This window comes from Melanerpes formicivorus, unplaced genomic scaffold (assembly GCF_026170545.1).
Source record: "Melanerpes formicivorus ecotype bairdi unplaced genomic scaffold, bMelFor1.0.p_v2 SCAF_48, whole genome shotgun sequence".
NCBI lineage: Eukaryota > Metazoa > Chordata > Aves > Piciformes > Picidae > Melanerpes > Melanerpes formicivorus.
The window spans coordinates 2,152,178-2,174,073 of NW_027142400.1; the positions used below are offsets into that span (position 1 = coordinate 2,152,178).

A 21,896-nucleotide genomic window follows, 5' to 3' on the forward strand; every position below is an offset into this window, starting at 1 on the left:
GGAAATCCAAACATCCCTGTTTGCAGGACTCTTTTGGTATGTTCTCTTTCAAGCCTTAGGGTATTTTAACTATTCCTCTTCACTGTTTCATGTTTTTTCAGGTGGTTGGACTCAACTTCTCTAGTGCTACCACTCCAGAACTGCTGTTGAAAACTTTTGATCACTACTGTGAGTACAGACGCACACCTAATGGAGTAGTTTTGGCTCCTGTACAGCTAGGAAAGTGGCTGGTGCTGTTCTGTGATGAAATCAACTTGCCAGATATGGACAAGTATGGCACCCAGAGAGTCATATCATTCATAAGACAGGTTTGGTGTCCTTCCTAATCAGCTATATTGTGACAGTTGCTTTCAGGGAAATACAGTGTTCCACTGATTTTATTTTACCTATTTTCTTCCAGATGGTGGAACATGGAGGATTCTATCGTACATCAGACCAGACATGGGTGAAACTGGAGAGAATTCAGTTTGTTGGTGCATGTAACCCACCTACTGATCCTGGGAGAAAACCTCTCTCACATAGGTAATGTATTCAGTAAACTCTGTATAGCAACAGACTGGGTTACATAATCAATGTTTTTTACTCTGACAACCAGCCAGTGGACTCACTGGTACATTTGTTAATAACCTGTCTGAAATTCTGTGGATACTTCAAAGTTATCAGCAGTAACTGAATCAAGCAGTTGTTTATTTTTTGGCAAAATAAACCTGTGCAGACTGTAATATGCTAAACTTCCAGATTTTTACGACATGTTCCTGTGGTTTATGTGGACTATCCTGGACCAGCTTCACTTACTCAGATATATGGAACATTCAATCGTGCAATGCTAAGGCTGATTCCATCGCTTCGCACGTATGCAGAACCTCTCACTGCTGCTATGGTAGAATTCTACACAATGTCTCAGGTAACTTGTTAAGTACACCCTCAGTCTAGTTAGAAGTCTTCCTTCTATGCTGAATCATTTAATGTGCCTTTCATATGGATCATATGTATAGAACAATTCAATTCTGGCAAAAACTACTGAATTACACTGAAGAAAGTAGTATCTTGTAGTGCCAGGGCCTGTAAAAATATGCAGTGCAACTTTTGGATGAAGTAACTAATTAAGTTTACGTTTTTAGGAGAGGTTCACTCAAGACACACAGCCCCACTACATCTATTCACCTCGTGAAATGACTCGATGGGTGAGAGGTATATTTGAAGCACTGAGACCACTAGAAACATTACCAGTTGAAGGCCTCATCAGAATTTGGGCCCATGAAGCCTTACGTCTCTTCCAAGATAGGTAAAATCTACATGGGATGGCGGGGGGTGGTAAAGACAAGGTTCAAAATTCATTTTTCCCACTCCTTGCCAACTTTCATTAGAAGACCAAACTGAAGTGTGCTTCATGTGAAGTAGCTGTCACCCTAACTTGATGCTCTTGGGAGAAGTATTTGTACAAAGCAGAAACATACTTGTCATAGCACTGCTGTGTGAGGATTTCAGTGACTTCTTTCTTTATCCAGGCTTGTAGAAGATGAGGAGAGACGCTGGACTGATGAGAACATTGATATGGTTGCTCTGAAACACTTTCCCAATATTGACAAAGAAAAAGCTATGAGCAGGCCTATCTTATACAGCAACTGGCTGTCAAAGGTAAGTAAACCTTAAAAAAAAAAAAAACACTAAATAGTATGGGAGCAACTAAGTAGCAGCTCTTACAACTTACATTAACAAAGTATGGTCACCAATTTTCATGTTAAACTGACCTCCAAGAAGTTCTTGCTATGGTTATTTGAAGTGAACTCTACCACAAAGTTACTAGTTGTATGATGCTATTGTAAGACTTACTACAGTATGTAAAGACAGTATTAAGTAATACTTCTCAAGAACAATATAACACTCCCAGAAATTTGTTGACAGTTAACTGCTTATGGAATCTCTTGGATAAGGCAGTGACCCTTAAACATCACTAATTCTATAAATTTTATGGGAACTGTTTCTTGAAATCTGAAGTGTTCCAGCTTGAACAATCAGTAGAATTCGTGGGTCAAGGCAGAAGTCACCTAGCCTGTTACCCATGTCTGTGACCAGTATCAAGTGTCTAGGAAAGATCCTTTGAAATAAACTGGGGGAGTAAATCTGTCATGCTACTTCCCACTGTCTTGTGAGTAGCAGCAGAGACTCAACCTGTGGCTGTGGTAGGTTCAGTAGATGTAGTGTTTAAACTCCATGCTGCTATGTGGCACTCTAAGCTGTGGGCAAGTTAAACGACTACAGCATTCTTAAGCTTTTGTAAAGGAATGCCTAAGTATTTTAATAGTTCTGCTTTCATCCACTTAAAATTTGATCCCTTAGTGAAATTCCCTTGATCTTCAATTCCATCCTATATTGACTGTTTTTTTTAGGATTACATTCCAGTGGATCAAGAGGAGTTAAGAGACTATGTGAAAGCTAGGCTTAAAGTCTTTTATGAAGAGGAGCTTGATGTACCACTTGTTCTGTTCAATGAAGTCTTGGATCATGTGTTAAGAATTGACCGGTAAGTTGAGACTAGTTGCTGCTCATATAAATAGTATTTAGAGAGCTTTCCTAAACTAGAGAAGCCTAAGTACAGAGTAAGTAAGAATGGAGCATGAGCATGATCCCATGGTTGTCCATTAGGTGATACACTGCTGGCCTTCAAAAAGCAGGATAATTTCTTGAAATGTGTGTCAGTTTTGTTACTAACTTGAAGTTTAGATGTTCAAGGAAAAGCTTCAGTAAATTGATGAGTATTATCAAACATATTTGGTGATACTCTCTTTCAGAATTTTCCGTCAGCCCCAAGGCCACTTGCTGCTTATTGGAGTCAGTGGAGCAGGCAAAACAACCCTATCAAGATTTGTTGCCTGGATGAATGGTTTGAGTGTCTACCAAATTAAGGTTGGCATGCTAGTTTAACTTAATAATAACTGTTAATCAAAACTCACATCTCTTAAATACCTACCCTTGAAAATAAATCCCATTAAAAGCTAAATCAAAATGCTAGTAACCAATGTTATATCTTTTTAGGTTCACAGAAAATATACAGGTGAAGATTTTGATGAAGATCTTCGGACTGTATTGAGACGTTCTGGCTGTAAAAATGAAAAAATAGCTTTCATAATGGATGAGTCAAATGTATTGGATTCTGGATTCCTGGAGAGAATGAACACTCTACTAGCCAATGGAGAGGTAAGAAAATTTCAAGTAAATACTTTTGAAGCACCTTCTTACACCTATAAGCTACAACAAAACTGCCTTTTTGGATTAGGTTCCTGGTCTTTTTGAAGGAGATGAATATGCCACCCTCATGACTCAGTGTAAAGAAGGAGCACAGAAAGAAGGTTTGATGTTAGATTCACATGAGGAACTCTACAAATGGTTCACAAGTCAAGTTATTCGCAATCTCCATGTTGTGTTCACTATGAATCCATCTTCTGAGGGCTTGAAGGACAGGGCAGCTACCTCTCCTGCGCTCTTCAACAGGTAATTGCTGTATATTCAACATGTGTTAGGAGTACCATTAAAGTTTTTTGGGAATTTATCACCAATGCTTTGTATTTCAGGTGTGTCTTAAACTGGTTTGGAGACTGGTCAACTGAGGCACTGTACCAAGTTGGCAAAGAGTTCACAAGCAAAATGGATCTTGAAAAACCAAATTATATTGTGCCTGATTACATGCCAGTTGTGTATGATAAGCTGCCACAACCACCATCACACAGGGAAGCTATTGTTAATAGTTGTGTGTTTGTTCATCAGACTCTTCATCAGGTATGTTGTTACTACACTGCTAAACTTACACTCTAGGTCACAGCATCATGCACCAGTTTCCTAAAAAGTATGATCTTTGGTATCCAAATAGATTTAAAACTAATGCATCATTTCCTTTTTCTTCCCTGAAGGCTAATGCTCGTCTGGCAAAACGAGGAGGCAGAACCATGGCAATCACACCACGCCACTATTTAGACTTCATCAACCATTATGCCAACTTGTTCAATGAGAAACGAAGTGAATTGGAGGAGCAGCAAATGCATTTGAATGTTGGCCTTCGAAAAATAAAGGAAACAGTTGATCAGGTGCATACCTTTAAATCGTTGTCCTCTGTAAGGCTGGAGTGATGAAATAAACCTCCATGCATAAGTGGAATTCTCTCTCTCATCTTGCAATCAATCTCAGGTGGAAGAGCTGCGGCGTGACCTAAGAATAAAGAGTCAGGAACTGGAAGTGAAGAATGCAGCAGCCAATGACAAGTTGAAAAAGATGGTGAAAGATCAACAGGAAGCTGAGAAGAAAAAGGTAGAAAAGAAAAAAAGAAAAATATTTGTTAAATATTTGTGCACAGTGCATCTTTTTATTTAGAAAACAGAGCCTGCAGAGCAAATCCTAGAAGAAACACAACTTCTGAAAAGCAGTGTTTTGTCTGAAATTTCCTTCTAGGTCATGAGCCAGGAGATTCAGGAACAGCTGCACAAGCAACAGGAGGTCATTGCAGATAAACAGATGAGCGTGAAAGAAGATCTTGACAAAGTGGAGCCTGCTGTCATTGAAGCTCAGAATGGTACGTTAACAACTGAAGAGGTCACGTTATGGTCCTGGATTTAAAACCAAAGTCTATGAGACTGTGTTTTGATGTGATCTAAGCTGGTCTTGTTTAACAAAAGCATAGGCTATTATATTAGCATGAGGTTGTACAGTGTTGAAGAAATTCCTAGTCTTTGAGCTGTAACTTTGTGCTGTTTGTAGTCCTGGTGTGCTACTTGATGCTCCTTCTAGGGCTTGTGGCTTGGTTTCTGACAAACCAGCTCTAGTTGTTTATCCTACGTACTCTTAAAGACAGCTCCTAATCAGAAAGACCAGTGATGCCTTATTGCTGCATAGATAGTACACAACTAAGGTCTTCATTCATTAAACTACAAGGATCACTACTTTGAGTGAATCATTTTTAGGCTGCAGAATAAGTGGCCTTTGGCTGGGTAGCAAGCTGACATTTACAGAAATTTGTCTTGTGATATTGTAGTTTGAATAATATCCACTAGCATCTGTTTCTTCAACAACCTTGATGTCTTTTTTTGATGCTTGAAGCATTTTTGTATAGCCAAGGTACTCAAATGGATTTTGCTTAATGGTTTTATTCCCAACTAACATTCATCATCTTTCTGGCACTGGTTAGCTGTAAAGTCAATAAAGAAGCAGCACCTGGTAGAAGTCCGTTCTATGGCTAATCCACCTGCAGCAGTTAAGCTAGCACTGGAGTCCATCTGCCTACTGCTAGGTGAAAGTACAACTGACTGGAAACAAATACGTTCCATCATCATGAGAGAGAACTTCATTCCAACCATTGTTAACTTCTCTGCTGAGGAAATCAGGTAAGGTGCAAGTGTGAGTTACTTCTGTGAACAGATTATTTATAAAGGTATGGAAGGTGTTAACTGGACTTTGTGTGATTGGTTTGGTAGCCCTTCACTTTTTTGATAGTAATTTCTTTATGCATGCAATGAATGTGTAGGTGGTACAGGAAACACTACTGAAGAAAAGGTGTACCATGCAAACTGGGCCAAAATGGCTGCTGTTGAGTAACTTCAAGGCATGGTTGCATGGTAGTGTCTTGCTGTCTAAAGCCATGTTAGTTGAAGTTACTTTTGCAGCGGTGATAGACCAGATTGCTGAGAGTTTTATCCAGGCTGACCTCTTAAGCTGTCTCCAAATGTGAGCAGGTGGTCAGAGTAGAGATACCTGAATCCCCTTCCAACTCTGGGTTTTTCTGAGCAGAGTTAAGCAATTTGTAAGTGACTTAATCTTAAAATATTGTCAAACACATTTTATCCCATAGCTATAATTTCTGAAACAACATTTTGAACTAATTAAAACATCCCAGCTACCAGTCAGCAAAACTGCTAGGAATTTCATACCAGCTGTGGAAGGCAGGCCAGATGAAAGGGTACTGAATACCTGTGTGCTGACATAGTGTGCTCAAGCTCTCTCTAAAAACTTCACCCTTGCAGTGATGCCATCCGGGAAAAGATGAAAAAAAACTACCTGTCGAATCCAAGTTACAACTACGAAATTGTAAACAGAGCATCACTGGCATGCGGACCTATGGTGAAATGGGCGATTGCACAGGTAATGTCAGTACTGTGGGAAAGCAGGTGCAAGGTGAAAAAAGTGAGCCTGAAGGTGTATAACAATGTCTAAAGGCTCTGAATTTGCTTCTGTTCAATAAATGTTGTAAGCTCTTTTCTTCAAAGAAGTTGGTAGATAGGTCAGATGAATGCTTCATGGGCTCTGTAGTACTGTGACAGAGAACTGATAGGCAGTTGCAATATAGCTTTTGCACCAAGAAGGTTTGCATTTGCAGAAAACATGGCATGATGTGGAGAAAGTGTTCAGTTTGATTCTTGCTGGTAGGCCCTATCTTAACTGTTCTGTGGCTTGGCTATACTCAGTTCTTTACTAAGGAAGGCAGATTAGCACAGTACTGGCACGGACACACAACTGAGGATTTACACAAACGGTGTGGTGCACCACTTAAACTGGCCATAAAGCACAGGTCACAAGTACCTAACTTTCAAAAGATGTAGTTGATAATACATACCTGAATGCTGTGGTTCTTGTTAGGATATGTAACTTTAGAAAGTATAAAGACACTATTTGCTGTCTACAGCTTAACTATGCTGATATGTTGAAAAGAGTGGAACCTCTGCGCAATGAACTGCAGAAGTTGGAGGATGATGCCAAAGACAACCAACAGAAAGCAAATGAAGTGGAGCAGATGATTCGTGATCTTGAGGCCAGCATTGCCCGCTACAAAGAAGAATACGCAGTACTCATTTCAGAGGCTCAAGCTATTAAGGCAGACTTGGCTGCCGTAGAAGCAAAAGTAAGTAAATTTCCATTCTTTTAGTTTTTAACAGTCAGAAATGGAACTCTTCTTTGAACTTCTGAGTGTACTTCGGTTGCTTCCCCTGTGCAGAGTATTTAAGCAGTTTCATCTCTGGATGTCACAAAGCTGCTTAAGCTACTGAAACCTGGTTTGAATAAGATATATTAATTCATATTCTAGTTGATTAACAAAACAGTTCAGGCTGCAGTTTCAGGCTTAAAATGAGTAGAAAACTTCAGAAACAGGCATAGCTGTAGTGTAATTATAATGTCTTAACTGGATTCTTGAGAGCAGGGAAGAATTTATCTACTTGATCTAATCATTAGTATGTCACTACTATGCTGGTACTTGTCATTTTGCAATTCATCAAGATAACAGTTTAAAACAACATGAATTAACACTGAAGCAGAGAAACATGTTGTAATTTCATTCTCAGCTTTTAAGTTGGGCCTTGAGAGACTTGCAATACAACAGCAATCTGTCATCTAAGGAGTCTGCTTCACTGCTTATTTCTAGGTAAACCGTAGCACAGCTCTTCTGAAGAGTCTTTCTGCTGAACGTGAAAGATGGGAGAAGACAAGTGAAACTTTTAAGAACCAGATGTCCACTATTGCCGGAGACTGCTTACTTTCAGGGGCTTTTATTGCCTATGCTGGCTACTTTGATCAGCAGATGCGTCAGAATCTGTTCACTACATGGTCTCACCATTTGCAGCAAGCAAATATCCAGGTAAAGATGCAGTCATGATAAATTAACCATAAATCAATTTACTGCAAACAGTTAAGCTTAAAAATTGCTGGGTAAAGAATGGAGATACTGGAAAAAAACATCTTGCTGAGCTGCATTCATCAGCTGGTTGGAGAATCTGTAGTTAGATACTAACTTGGATGTACTTCTTGCAGTTCCGCACAGACATTGCAAGGACCGAGTACCTCTCCAATGCAGATGAACGGCTTCGCTGGCAAGCAAGTTCTCTGCCTGCAGATGATCTGTGCACTGAGAATGCCATCATGCTCAAGCGGTTTAATAGGTATTTCATTCTAAAATATAGAATACTGAAGTGATACTCTGGCATTAGCACCTATCAAAGAATTCACCATAGCTCTTTCAAAGCACTGTTTCATTGTGAGATCTTCTTATATTTCTGAAAGCTGCCCAACCATATCTACACAAAACCCAATTTATCTTTACCTGCCTTTTCTTATTATGCTTAGCTGTTAAAATAAGTTGGCTTGAGTTGAAGTTATTTTGTTGCCCAAATACAGACTTACCTTTCAAAACTCTTAAATTAAATAAGTCATTGACACTGGCCAACTTACTCCTCCAATATACAAGCTTTTAGAGTTAAGACTAATGCCGCTTAAACCCATAAAACTACTTAGAAGCTGTCTGCAGTCAAAGCTCAAATAGTAAAAGTGTTTTATTACTAATTTAGGTATCCATTGATCATTGATCCCTCTGGGCAAGCTACGGAGTTTATCATGAATGAATACAAAGACCGTAAGATAACTCGTACTAGTTTCTTGGATGATGCTTTCAGGAAGAACTTGGAAAGTGCCTTGAGATTTGGCAATCCACTTCTAGTCCAGGTTAGTTGCATGATCATGTAGAAATTATTTTAAATTCCTGAATTCTGCCTTCTGTACTAGAAGAGTTTGAGATTTTTCTGTTAGCAAGATGCAAACAACTTTATTTTCAAACGATACTTTAATATGGATGATACATGAAGTGTTAGTCTTGGGGAAAATATGGTTAGTGAAATACACAATCAAAAAAGGTATTTTTCTTTTTTCACTATTTCAAGATCAAATGCTTTTATTTTTCAATAATCCATATCTTTACTATCATTCTATAAAATTACTTGCAACCTGTCTTTTGTTTCCTTTGTCTCCATATGCTATCTCTAGTCCTAGATAATGTAGCACCTAATACAGCCAGTTGTCTAGAATTGAATCTGCTAGGTAGCAGGAAGAAGTTTCAGTAATACAAAGAGATTTGGCAATTGTAGGAATAATTTACTTTGATTTGAGATAGAAATATTTTTAGTTTCCTAGTACAGAAATGGGAAAACAAAAGATTAGGTCACAAATGAGATCAACCTCTTGCTTGTGCTGCTTAGAACAGGACTTCTGCATTCTTAACCACATCTCTGCTTCTAGGATGTGGAGAGCTATGATCCAGTTCTGAATCCTGTTCTGAATCGTGAAGTCCGCAGAACTGGAGGCAGAGTTCTGATTACTCTGGGAGACCAGGATATTGATCTGTCACCATCTTTTGTTATCTTCCTCTCCACTAGAGATCCAACAGTGAGTAAAAGAAAATTCCCTCTTCTTTGTGGAAGCGTTGTGTCAGAGAGCTAAGAGGTTTTTTTCATGTTTCCTTTGATAGGTTGAATTCCCACCAGACCTCTGCTCTCGTGTTACATTTGTGAACTTTACAGTAACTCGCAGCAGCTTACAGAGCCAGTGTCTGAATGAAGTCCTGAAAGCTGAAAGACCAGATGTTGATGAAAAGCGCTCTGACCTCCTCAAGCTTCAGGGTATGCTTACCAAAAATAAAGTAACTTCCTCCTGTTCTAGAAGAGCACAGTGGTTTTACTGTAGCTCTAGAAATACACAGAGAAATACCTTTACAGGTGATATTCTTGCTTTTTCAGGATATCCAATGGCAGAGTATATGCAATTGATGTAACTCTTAAACTAATACATCTACACAATATGTAACTTATTTTTTCTTCTAATTAAGGTGAATTCCAGCTGCGCTTGCGTCAGTTAGAAAAGTCTTTACTACAGGCGCTTAATGAAGTGAAGGGACGTATCCTAGATGATGACACTATCATTACTACTCTGGAGAACCTGAAGAGGGAAGCAGCAGAGGTGACCAGAAAAGTAGAAGAGACTGATATTGTCATGCAAGAGGTGGAGACTGTTTCTCAGCAGTACTTGCCTCTTTCTACAGCATGCAGCAGTATCTACTTTACTATGGAATCACTGAAACAGGTAGGGTGAATTCTTCCTGCCCAAAGTTTCACATATTTACCGTTCAAGTAGCACTGCCTAATTCCAGCCTGGGCTGCTGTATTGCAATTTGGTAGGCATAAGCTAATAACAAATGGCAGGACTCTTAAGAGATAAAACAATGTTCTCTTTCAGATACATTTCCTGTACCAGTACTCTCTCCAGTTTTTCTTGGATATCTATCATAATGTCTTGTATGAGAACCCAAACCTGAAGGGAATTACAGACCATACCCACCGTCTCTCAATCATCACAAAGGATCTCTTTCAGGTTCATTTTTTTTATTAGTAAATTCTTCAATCATTTTTGAAAGGTCAGAGTCCAAGGCCTCTTATGCTACTAACTTCCCTGTTCTGTTGATAGGTGGCTTTCAACAGGGTGGCGCGTGGCATGCTGCATCAAGATCATATAACGTTCGCTATGTTGTTGGCTCGGATTAAACTGAAAGGCACTATTGGGTAACACTTGTTTTCTCTCTTCATGTTAGTTGAAAAAAGAGTATCTTGAAGGCACCTAACTAACTTCTTCTTTTCCCTTAACAATAGGGAGCCTACATATGATGCAGAATTCCAGCACTTCTTGAGAGGGAAGGAGATTGTTCTAAACACTGCATCTCTCCCCAAAATCAATGGCTTGACTGTAGAGCAAACAGAAGCAATGATGAGGCTGAGCTGCCTTCCTGCATTTAAGGACCTTGTTTCAAAAGTTCAAGCTGATGAGGTAAGTGTTGGCTAGGTTTTGTTTCTATCCTAAACTGTCTGGTTAAGCTTTTTAAGTGTCTGCTTCAAGAGCTTTGTGCTTGCAAGTAAGCTCTCAATACAAAAAAGGAAGCCTTACAGGTTAACTAGTTGCATTTGCTGTGGAAGATAAATGTTCTTATAAAATGTTAAGCTATAAAGCTTTGAGTTGTAAATACCAGCGTTGCTCATCACTCAGCCTTAGAAGCACCTTCACCATTTGCCTGACTTTGCAGTCAGCTTTGGTTTCTGTGGTAGCAAAGTGTGATACTGTGAGTTTTTACTGTATCCTTGTTTTGTGATAATTGTGCATAGAGGGGAACAGCCCTAGCCATATATAACATCGTTACGGACATTACTATTTGGAGTAAATTTGAATAGTGATCAGCTGCTGAATGCTTTGCTCCTTTTCAATATCTGATTTTTATACAAATATATTTGTGTCCTGACTGTGAAACTGTATGCTCCAAAATATGTCCATATCTTCAGTAGTAGAAGTTGAATTCTCATTGCTCAGTTTTCCTCAAACTTACCAGTCTGTGGTAAAATAGCAGAGAGCTTGGGATGGAACTTGATAGAGATCTGTAGAATCAAGGGTACTGGAGGCAGTGCAGAATTAGGAGGGTATCAGTGAAATGATTTAACACCACACACACACACAAAAAGGCATAATTTGTGTTTTATGTGTGTTTTTTTGCTTAAAAAAGCTACAACAGATCTTGGAGAGGTTTGTGGTGAAAAATGAATTGAGAACTTAGTAAATGTGCTAGTCAAGTGGCAGTCTTGCTCAGGAAAATAGGCAAACCATTTGTATATGTGTAATGGGTTGGGGCAGACCCCCTCCCCACCACGCGCAAAAAATAATGACTCAGACAAACAGATTGCAAAAGTGATGGAAAGTTTAAATAGAACGGTGAGTGCGTGCAGAGAACTAGAGATACAGTGACGAGAGAAAAGAACCCAAAACAGACCCAGAGAAACCCATCCCTACCTGGGGGTACACCCGAGACCCCCAGGGCTCCCTCTTCCCCCTCCCATTGCTAGGCTAGTCTCAGCTGGCCAGATCTGAGACTGCCCATCCCCCCGTGGCCTTGGGCCTAGCAAGGCCCAAGGCCAGGAGATCTCTCCCCCATGTTACCGGCTGATGGAGGAGGAAGAAAAGAGAAAGTGCCAGACCCCGCCACAAAACTTATAGTGGTGCAAGGGATCATGGTAGGAAATAACCTAATTTCCTGTGTCCACCCACTGGGCTGGACTTCTGGACACAGGAAGCACCCCGTAGCAGAGGGCACCCAGCCCAAACTACGACAATATGAAACACTGAAACCATCCATTTCTAGAAGCCTTGGAAAAGAGCAAACTATGAGTGTTGGACAATATTTGGAGCTACATTTGTTTGACTTACTAATAGTGCTTCTATTTAACAGTGTTATCCCTGTCTTACTTCTCAAGACTTATTTGTAGATAGAAGCTCAAATGCTTCATCTGGTACTCAATCTTAAGTTTTTGTTCTAAAGATAAATTATATGAGCATTAAATGGGAAAAATCTTACAAACTTGTGCATTTCATTGTTTGAACATTTAGCTACTTACTAGCATGTTTAAGGCTCTCATGCAGATCCAAGGCTGGCAATGCTACCCGTTTGTTTCCTACTGAAAGTTGCTATGCAGGTGAACACTTCTGCAGTACATTAAAGTCCAGATTTTAAGGCTGAGCTTGAACATCTCTGTTGCACCATGAACAAATCCTGCACCTTGCAGCAGATTTTTTATGCTATTTTTCTTTCAATACAGCAATTCTGTATCTGGCTGGATAGCAGTTCACCAGAGCAGACTGTACCATACCTGTGGACTGAAGAAAAACCTGCAAGTAAGTTAAGATGCGCTATTGTCCCCACCAATCTTACTCTATTAATCTAAGTAGAATTACTATGATTTTAAAGCAGCTTTAAAGTAGAACTTTAATTTGCATCTTAATGCCTGGGAAAGTCATTGTCTTGAGATTGTGGAAGAACCTCATCTGGTAGTTTAGCTTTTGGTTGTGTTTGCTTAAATAAAAGTGTTTTGCAAACAATAGTTCCTGCACCTTAATGAACTGTTTTCCACTGAGGGTGAAACGTGCTTCTACAATCTCATTAGATTATGTAATAGTTTGGATTAATTTTAGTCATTGCAAATCTGGAGGCAGCTCAATACCCTAAAAAGCTCTAAGAGACAGATTTCCTGAGGACAGGCCTGACCTACTGGCATGTTTCCACTTGCAGTTGTATTTAAGCATGAAGTCTTAATTCTTGCTGCACTAGTCATTAATGCTAATTTGTTAGGAGTTAGAACTTAAGGTTATCTGTTGCCATTCAGTTCCTTTGCTGTCTGAAAGGTAACATTAGGAAGTGTTTGCACTTTGATCACTCAGGGCTCATTCCAGTAGATGGCTTTCTAAATCAAGGATTCTAAGCTTGTATTTACTAGCTGCTGTAAAGCTGCTTGACTGTGAGCTGAAGCAGCTCTTGGTTATCTATCGTATCCACACTAGACAAGTGTATAATACTTCAGACTCTAGGAGAATGGTAGATTGTTGAATGAATGAGAAGATGAGAAGAGATCTGCTGTCCCTGGAAGTTCAAACTGGTTCCCTCATGGCAGTATTTCCACGCTGTAGATTTTGTAAACCAATAGGATTTTACTAGAATCCAAAGGCGTCTTGTCAAGGTATGCTTTTAAAGGGCTCACAACAGAGCAATTAAGTAGAGGACTGTTACAGAAGACAAACCAACTGAAGATGGTGAGTTTCTTTAGGCTACCAAGGTGACGACAATACAGTCATTAGAATGTTGCAATAGGTCTTGCAAGGGGATAACTACATTTTTTAGTATCTAGTCTTCAGAACAAGATGAGAAAAACTGAATGGAGAATCAGAGAGGAAGGTGTTGATTATGTTTGGGGATTTTTTCACCATCCTATCTAATCCCATCTCCTCTGTTCAGCTCCCATTGGACAGGCCATTCATCGCTTGCTTCTGATCCAGGCCTTCCGTCCAGATCGTTTGTTGGCAATGGCACATACCTTTGTTTCAACAAATCTTGGAGAGTCTTTCATGTCCATTATGGAGCAGCCTTTAGATCTGACACACATTGTAGATACAGAGGTAACCCACTTGTTTCTGAAAGGCTAAAATCCTGAGGTTTGTATGAGTTCCATAATGAGTGAAGCTATCCACTGGAACATTTCTTGTGCTTATCTTTCTCCCCATAGTAGGAGGAGGGGATTGTTTACCAATTTGTTAGTGTAAAAATAAGAGCAGTAAAATGTCTTTTGCTGGCCAGAAGCAAAAAAGACTGAGCTTACTGCATTCTCTGTTCATGTAGTGACTGATTCATGTCCTTTAAAACTTTTCTGACAACAGGTGAAGCCTAATACTCCTGTGCTGATGTGTTCAGTGCCTGGTTACGATGCCAGTGGTCATGTTGAAGACCTTGCAGCTGAGCAGAATACACAGATTACTTCTATTGCTATTGGTAAGAACATACCTTATTTCATCATCTAAGCATAAATAGAAATTGTTAGCAGTAAGAGCATTAGCAACTCTTCTGTCTTTTAGGTTCTGCTGAAGGGTTTAACCAAGCAGATAAAGCAATAAACACAGCAGTGAAATCTGGAAGGTAAGCTCTGTCTCCTTTTTAGCTAGAGGACTGACTAGCACAAAAGTAAACAGAGGGGATGGGTTAAGTAATGTGTTGGCTAAATATGTGATAAAACCTGTGAGTTAAAAAAACATGAGACTATCTTCTGAACTGCAATTTGTAATAATTTCAACACAACTGTTCACAACTCAGTTTATCTATTTTTCAAGAGTAGTAGGGCGTAGCTGCAAAACAAGAAAGTTAACCCACTTACGCTACGCAGTAACTGATTCTATGCAGAAGACAGGTTTGAAAGATGGAAGGAAAGTTGTAGCATTGGCATCATATTCTGTCAATCAGTGATGGTGATAACCAGGATCCATAAGCTGTACACTAAAAAACCCTTGTTGTTTCAAAACTTCACAGATGGGTAATGCTGAAGAATGTTCACCTGGCTCCTGGCTGGCTCATGCAACTGGAAAAGAAGCTGCACTCCCTACAGCCTCATGCTTGCTTCAGACTCTTCCTTACTATGGAGATTAATCCAAAGGTTAAATGTTAATTTGATTCTCTGATAGAGTTAGTGGTTTGCAGAGCCAAGAGCATTACTCAGGGAAGATTTTCTAATTACTTCCTTTCTGCAGTAAGGAAAAAGGAGAATACATGCCTGACAGTGTAGTTACTAGCCTTGATTTTTGATAACTTAATTGTAACTGAAAATTCCATACTGTTCCTTTTGCTGCATCCCCTATCTTCCAAAAGAAAGTTAGGACTTAACTGTGTGAGCTTACAATGAGATTTTGAAGGTAATACAAGCTGTGATTTAGTGAAGACTAAAGGATGTGAATTTGAGTGTATTGATTTATTTTTTTTCCCCAGGTGCCAGTGAATTTGCTACGCGCTGGCCGAATCTTTGTGTTTGAACCTCCTCCTGGTGTGAAGGCAAATATGCTGAGGACTTTCAGTAGCATTCCAGTTTCTAGAATGTGCAAGGTAAGGCTGCAGTTTGTGTAGATGGAGGAACATGTTCATTCAAATCTTACTTTGGATGATAAAACCTCCATTTTTGAGATACACATACAGCATTGTTTTTTTTCTTATGGAAGTAAAGTAATAGTTGATGCTTCTGTTGGTCTGCTGTTTTGTAGCCTTTTAGCAGGTTTTGATTTTCATCACTTCGCTTGGTTAGCAGCTGTATTTATGTTTGTGTTTTCCTTTCCACTTCCTAGTCTCCAAATGAGCGTGCTCGTTTGTATTTCCTCCTTGCTTGGTTCCATGCCATTATCCAAGAGCGCTTGCGCTATGCTCCACTGGGTTGGTCCAAGAAGTATGAATTTGGAGAATCTGATCTGAGATCTGCCTGTGACACAGTAGATACATGGTTGGATGATACAGCAAAGGCAAGTAGTATAGTGTACTTCAGGTGTATGTAATACATGTAGATTATATAGATATGTAATACATAGATTACTTAATGCTGTCAGTAAACCAGTCTGTTCTGGAAACACTCAGTGAGTTAAATGAGTAGGTGCAAATAGCCTGATGGCAATTTAATTTAGTTCTTAAATTTGATGATTTGATCAGAAGAGATGTGAAAAGGATTGTCTCTTGCTAATGACACTGAATTTGATTTATAGGGTCGCCAAAACATTTCACCTGACAAAATTCCCTGGTCTGCACTGAAGACCCTGATGGCACAGTCTATCTATGGAGGCCGTATTGATAATGAATTTGATCAACGCTTGTTAAACACTTTCCTGGAACGTCTGTTCACTACTTTAAGTTTTGATAGTGAATTCAAACTGGCTTGCAAAGTTGATGGGCACAAAGATATTCAGATGCCAGATGGAATCAGGTATAAGTTTTTTCATTATCCTGATCTCTAGGCACAACTTTTATTTTCTTCATTTAAAAAAAAAAAAAAACAAAAACAAAAACAAGCAACAATGAAAACAAACTCTAATCTCTACCTCTGTGCTGGAATTTAGCTGTGTAGACATTGTCTCAGGCAGAGTATTAGAATAGCAAGGTAACAGGAAACCTTCTAATGAATACTAAAACTCTGACTTGCAGGCGTGAAGAATTTGTCCAGTGGGTTGAGATGCTGCCAGATACACAAACGCCATCGTGGCTGGGCCTGCCAAATAACGCAGAGAAAGTTCTTCTCACCACACAAGGTAAAACCAGAAATTTTAACTGTCTTGCATAGGTGAACCAGGCCACCATTTTAACCAAAGCAGGAGAGAAATATAAATCCTGCAGAAGAGCTGACAGCTTTTCCTTCCTCAATACAGTCAGTTTAACTTCTGCTGAGGCACTCAAGTAGTCCAAAAACTGACCAGAAATCTGTGAATTAAAGAAACAGTTACACTGAGCCTTCCAGCTGTCAAGCTTCCATCTTCGTTCTGGAAAGTTTTATTGTCAGCTCTGGAGCACTTACAGCTATGTAGTTCTGAATCTTAGGTCTAGAGAAAGGAAACAGGAGAGTCCTAAGTTGTTGCATGTAGTAGGATGTTTTCATGTTGACGCCACCACTTTGCTGACTAACAGCACATCTTCTGCTTTCAGGTATCGATATGATCAGTAAAATGCTGAAAATGCAGATGCTAGAGGATGAGGATGATCTAGCTTATGCAGAAACTGAGAAGAAGACAAGAACTGATTCTACATCAGATGGTCGCCCAGCGTGGATGAGAACACTACATACCACAGCCTCTAACTGGCTTCACCTTATCCCGCAAACTCTAAACCATCTGAAGCGCACTGTGGAAAACATTAAGGTAGGAACTAAATATCTAACGTGGGTACACAAAGTGCACGCCTGCTGCATTGGAACACATGAATTGTGATTTGCAAGTACCCATTAAACTCAACAGAACCTATGTGGATGCCAGTTGTGACTGCCATAAGATATGTAGTGCCCTCCTAGATTTCTTGAAATGCTGTTGAAAGTTCCTTTATATCTTTTGGAGATTATTTGAAGAAATACAGTGGCAAACTGTCTATCAAGGTATGAATTCTGAAGCTTCTCCTACGATCAGGTGGCAAGAAATAAGTGCTTCTGTTTGTGCTTGTAGTATGCTGATTGTCTAGGCCAGCCCTGGCCTCAGGAAATCAGTGTCTTGGAGCTTTTTAGAGCATTGAGCTGCCTCCAGATTTGCAGTGACTGCCTTTACATCCAGTGCATGTTAATTACTGCTAAAATTTAATGACAGTCAGGGAGATACAGCAGCAGCTTCTGCTAACTGGAAGCAGAAATTGCAAAGGATGGAGGAATCTTTTGAAAGCTGTACAGTAGTACCCTAAGGTCTAACTCAGGAATAAGCATCCTAGTTGAATGTGCCCATCATTGCCTAGCAACTGTGTCAGGAGACTTACTCTGGGATAGTCGGTGAGAACCTTTTGTTGCTGATTGGCGAGAGCTGCTGTAGGTAGCTTGCATTAGTTCAACCAAGACATCTACTTCCTTGCCTTTTCTCCAAGGGAGAGCAGATTGATTGTAGAACAGTCTCTGCAATCACTTTCTACACCAAAGACTGCATTGTTATGTTTAATGCTTGTAGTCTCAGTGTCACTGGTCAGAACATGCAGGATTCCAAGTGGGGTTGCTTTTTTAGCAGCTCTCCAGCAAGAACTTTGATCTGCAACTTCTTTTCAATGTTTTTACAATCAGGATCCTTTGTTCCGGTTCTTTGAGAGAGAGGTGAAAATGGGAGCTAAGCTGCTTCAGGATGTTCGTCAGGACCTTGCAGATGTGGTTCAGGTGTGTGAAGGGAAGAAGAAACAAACCAACTACCTGCGTACACTCATAAATGAACTGGTGAAAGGTATGGTCATTCAGATTAGCATCTCCTGGTGCTCTTGTTGCCTCTTGCACTCTCCCAAGTTATGGACTGTTAATGCTCAGCAGCTTATAAAGTGCAGGAAAATTGGGATTGACTTTGTTTGACACAGGCAATACTTTTGAGCCATCCAGAGAAATTGTGGATACCCCCTCCCTGGAAATGTTTAAGGCCAAGTTGGAGGGGCTTTGAGCAACCTGGTCTAGTGAAAGATGTCCTTTAAGGAGTTGGTACTAGATGGGCTTTAAGGTCTCTTCCAACCCAAACTATGCTATGATAAAATTCCGATTGGTTTTGTTTGAGGTCTCAAGTTGAGGTAGATAATATTAGGCTTTTTGGACTGTTTATGTCAGCAGTTCAATTCCAAAGCTGAAGTTTTAGTGAATTCTTTCAGTTTCTGAGTTGTAATGGAACAAAGTAGCTTATACTCCTAAGTAATATTGCTCTCATAAAAATCTCCTGGAAAATACTCAAGTTCTCTATAGAGTTCTGTTTCAAAATTGTATATAAAAGTGGAACTCTGTCAGGCATTGTGCTTCCAGTAAGATTTGCTCTCTGCTTTGAACAGAAGCATTTCCTGAACTGCAGATACTTGACCTGTTCAGTTTTTTTCTGAAGAACTAGAATCTTCATGACAATTTGACAATTGGCTGTGCTACATATAGCTGTGTGTAACTCAAGTTGCTGTTGGGGGGTTTCTGTAACTGAATCAAGAGAAGCTCTGCTCTGGTGAGACCCCACCTGGAGTACTGCATGCAGTTCTGGAGCCCCTGTTACAGGAAGGATCTGGACATGCTGGAGCATGGCCAGAGAAGGGCCACAAGGATGAGCAGAGGGCTGGAGCACGTCTCCTATGGAGACAGACAGGGGCTGTTCAGTCTGGAGAAGAGAAGGCTCTGAGGAGACCTTATTGTGGCCTTCCAGTATCTTAAGGGGGCCTGCAAGAAAGCTGCTGAGGGACTTTTTAGGGTGTCAGGTAGTGATAGGACTTAGGGGGAATGGAACAGAAATGGAAACGGGTAGATTCAGATTGGATGTTGGGAAGAAGTTCTTCACCGTGAGGGTGGTAAGACACTGGAACAGGCTACCCAGGGAGGTGGTAGAAGCCCCATCCCTGGAGGTTTTTAAGGCCAGGCTGGATGTGGCTCTGAGCAACCTGATCTAGTGTGAGGTGTCCCTGCCCACAGCAGGGGGTTTGGAACTGGATGATCCTTGAGGTCCCTTCCAACCCTAACAATTCCATGATTCTCTGAATAGTGTTTTAATTGAGTAATAGGCCTGGGGGCCCCTTGCTTTGTAATCTTTGAAAATGCTTTCACCTACTGAGTCTTTTAAGATTGAAGCTGGTATCCTGGTTTTAAATGGCCCTTGAAAGTGAAGTGTCAACAGTGTGTGTAATTCCAACATGCTATGCAAACAAAACTTAATTCTCATCACGTTTTTTCATAGGTATTTTGCCTCGTAGCTGGTCTCATTACACAGTGCCAGCTGGGATGACGGTTATTCAGTGGGTGTCTGACTTCAGTGAGCGCATCAAGCAGCTACAGAACATTTCCCAGGCAGCTGCTTCTGGTGGAGCAAAAGAACTAAAGGTAACCTGTGTTGACTTTCTTCTAGAGTTTATTGGTTGAGTGGTATAACTACTTCATGGAGTCTTCCTATCAAGGCTTCTAAATAGCTTCTCAGGCAAAAAAAAATCAGTTACATTCTTTGAAATGTGCTTGTCTGTATTGTTGAGTATCTCCTGATCTCAAACTGGTGAGGCTTAGCAGGCCGAGTGTTCATACTGATGAGATGGAAACAGTATTCAGAATGACAGAAGATGTAACCTTAGAGCAAAAAGCAGTTAAGCAGTTACAACAGTGTTCCTAGTAGCAACAGGGAATTTTTAATTTAAATAGTTTGCTGAAGTAGTATTTATGAGAATTGTTAATAAATACTGCAGCTGATACCTTTCTAAAATCTTTTTTCCCCTCAAATAGAACATCCATGTGTGCCTCGGTGGCTTGTTTGTACCAGAGGCATATATTACTGCTACAAGACAGTATGTTGCCCAAGCAAACAGTTGGTCCCTTGAAGAACTCTGTCTTGAGGTCAATGTTACAACTACACAAAATGCAGTACTGGATGCATGCAGTTTTGGAGTCACAGGTAAATCTGCCAGAAAGGAGTTCTTGCTTTGAAATATTTTCAGAAGCTTCTCATATTAAATGAGCTATATTAAATTTAAAAGATCATGTCATTGCAAAAGTTAATACTTTTTGAAGTTGTTTAAAGATAAATTTGATATTAGTAGGAAAATACTTAACAATACTAGTAAATCTCAAGACTCAGGTCAGTATATATTTCAGCAGCCTCTTTACTTTGCAGTATGAAATACTTGCCTCATTTACAGGTCTTAGACCACCCTTAAATGACAGTCTTTGTCTGGGTATATGCAAGCTCTCAGAACCCTAAGGTCTGTTTCACTTTACAGGCCTGAAGCTTCAGGGAGCTACGTGCAGCAACAACAAACTGTCACTTTCCAATGCTATTTCAACTGTGCTGCCCATCACACAGCTTCGCTGGATCAAGCAGACAAATGCTGATAAAAAAGCAAATGTTGTAAGTATTGATAAAAGTAACTTTTAAAAACTTCTGTGACTGGATGCAGTAAGCAGTTTATTTTTTTTCCTGAATCTCTATGGATACCTCTGTTGAGCACCACACAGCAGATTGTTCTTTTCCACTATTTGCTGTGTCACGGTCTAAATTCTAGACTAGTAGCTGTTAAAAAGGTCTAGGACTAAGTCTTTACTTGGTAGTTGGTTAAGTAGAGGCAACCAGAAATGTTGAGGCCAAACTTCAGTTTATACCTACAAAGAAGGCTGTGTGTTAGGTGAATTCATTAGGCTTAGGGTTTTTCCTCATATTTCAAATACTGAGTTATCTGAGACCAAATTCTCATCTGATAAATACGATGTAATATTATAGAAACTTCTTATACTCTTCAGCAACCCTTACTTAACTCTCTTTCTATGCTCTTGTTTTTCCAGGTTACTTTACCAGTTTATCTGAACTTCACTCGTGCTGATCTGATTTTTACGGTTGACTTTGAAATAGCTACCAAGGAAGACCCCCGTAGCTTCTATGAGCGTGGTGTTGCCGTTCTCTGCACTGAGTGAAAAAATACAGTTTTGACTCATTAATGCCATAGTAATTGTCAGTCCTCTATGTAGTATTCAGATGTATTTCTGTAACCTGCTTAGCTTGTCAGGTGGATTTGTGTTAAGTTGATTGGGAAGAGAGAGGGCAGTACACTGGAATGCTGAGAGACTAGATTTCTTTGAAAGAAAGTGGGATGAGAATTTGTAGATGGTTATTGATAGATGTAATACTTGATGGATCATGTTATATGAAATAAAAGCTATGGCAAGACTATTTCTGGGATTCTAATTCTTGTGGGTTTTTTTTTTAATGATTTTTTTTCCTTGGTCTGGAAAACCTGTACCTGTGATCTTTTCAGGGAATAACAACAAATTGGTATTCAAGCATATTGTTGATTTTCACACACTCAGTGGTTGGTTCAACTACCATCCAGTAACAGGAACTTTGGAATGTTAAGTCTTCAGTGTGGTAAGACAAGAAAATTGACATTATCTGATGTGATAATCTGCTGCTATTGTGTGAATTATTTGCAGTGAGCTTACTCTTGCTTGAAGTAATCTGCATTTACACATCTGCTGAGAAGCATTCAGAAGCTAGAGTATGCTAAACAAGATTTCTTGTCCTACTGATCATAGGGCTTCCTCATA

At 39.8% G+C, this 21,896-nt stretch overlaps 1 protein-coding gene across 1 annotated transcript in view; it reads left to right on the forward strand.

Annotated features, from left to right (window-relative positions):
• Positions 1 to 21,522, forward strand: part of DYNC1H1 (dynein cytoplasmic 1 heavy chain 1) — a 44,827-nt gene extending 23,305 nt beyond the window's left edge. Inside the window, exons 39-78 of the mRNA XM_068160139.1 lie at positions 102 to 308; positions 401 to 522; positions 739 to 904; positions 1,122 to 1,285; positions 1,509 to 1,638; positions 2,391 to 2,524; positions 2,793 to 2,907; positions 3,037 to 3,198; positions 3,278 to 3,492; positions 3,573 to 3,777; positions 3,909 to 4,082; positions 4,183 to 4,302; positions 4,444 to 4,564; positions 5,177 to 5,372; positions 6,009 to 6,126; positions 6,668 to 6,883; positions 7,403 to 7,615; positions 7,789 to 7,916; positions 8,322 to 8,475; positions 9,046 to 9,192; positions 9,275 to 9,425; positions 9,632 to 9,885; positions 10,039 to 10,173; positions 10,267 to 10,361; positions 10,449 to 10,623; positions 12,435 to 12,510; positions 13,625 to 13,785; positions 14,044 to 14,155; positions 14,239 to 14,299; positions 14,687 to 14,810; positions 15,140 to 15,253; positions 15,490 to 15,660; positions 15,898 to 16,115; positions 16,334 to 16,437; positions 16,829 to 17,040; positions 17,934 to 18,087; positions 19,552 to 19,694; positions 20,085 to 20,253; positions 20,579 to 20,706; positions 21,138 to 21,522. Of these exons, the coding sequence (XP_068016240.1) occupies positions 102 to 308; positions 401 to 522; positions 739 to 904; positions 1,122 to 1,285; positions 1,509 to 1,638; positions 2,391 to 2,524; positions 2,793 to 2,907; positions 3,037 to 3,198; positions 3,278 to 3,492; positions 3,573 to 3,777; positions 3,909 to 4,082; positions 4,183 to 4,302; positions 4,444 to 4,564; positions 5,177 to 5,372; positions 6,009 to 6,126; positions 6,668 to 6,883; positions 7,403 to 7,615; positions 7,789 to 7,916; positions 8,322 to 8,475; positions 9,046 to 9,192; positions 9,275 to 9,425; positions 9,632 to 9,885; positions 10,039 to 10,173; positions 10,267 to 10,361; positions 10,449 to 10,623; positions 12,435 to 12,510; positions 13,625 to 13,785; positions 14,044 to 14,155; positions 14,239 to 14,299; positions 14,687 to 14,810; positions 15,140 to 15,253; positions 15,490 to 15,660; positions 15,898 to 16,115; positions 16,334 to 16,437; positions 16,829 to 17,040; positions 17,934 to 18,087; positions 19,552 to 19,694; positions 20,085 to 20,253; positions 20,579 to 20,706; positions 21,138 to 21,266 (6,093 nt within the window). The 3' untranslated portion in view covers positions 21,267 to 21,522. The remainder of the gene's footprint in view (positions 1 to 101; positions 309 to 400; positions 523 to 738; positions 905 to 1,121; positions 1,286 to 1,508; positions 1,639 to 2,390; positions 2,525 to 2,792; positions 2,908 to 3,036; positions 3,199 to 3,277; positions 3,493 to 3,572; positions 3,778 to 3,908; positions 4,083 to 4,182; positions 4,303 to 4,443; positions 4,565 to 5,176; positions 5,373 to 6,008; positions 6,127 to 6,667; positions 6,884 to 7,402; positions 7,616 to 7,788; positions 7,917 to 8,321; positions 8,476 to 9,045; positions 9,193 to 9,274; positions 9,426 to 9,631; positions 9,886 to 10,038; positions 10,174 to 10,266; positions 10,362 to 10,448; positions 10,624 to 12,434; positions 12,511 to 13,624; positions 13,786 to 14,043; positions 14,156 to 14,238; positions 14,300 to 14,686; positions 14,811 to 15,139; positions 15,254 to 15,489; positions 15,661 to 15,897; positions 16,116 to 16,333; positions 16,438 to 16,828; positions 17,041 to 17,933; positions 18,088 to 19,551; positions 19,695 to 20,084; positions 20,254 to 20,578; positions 20,707 to 21,137) is intronic.
• Positions 21,523 to 21,896: the final 374 nt, after the last annotated feature.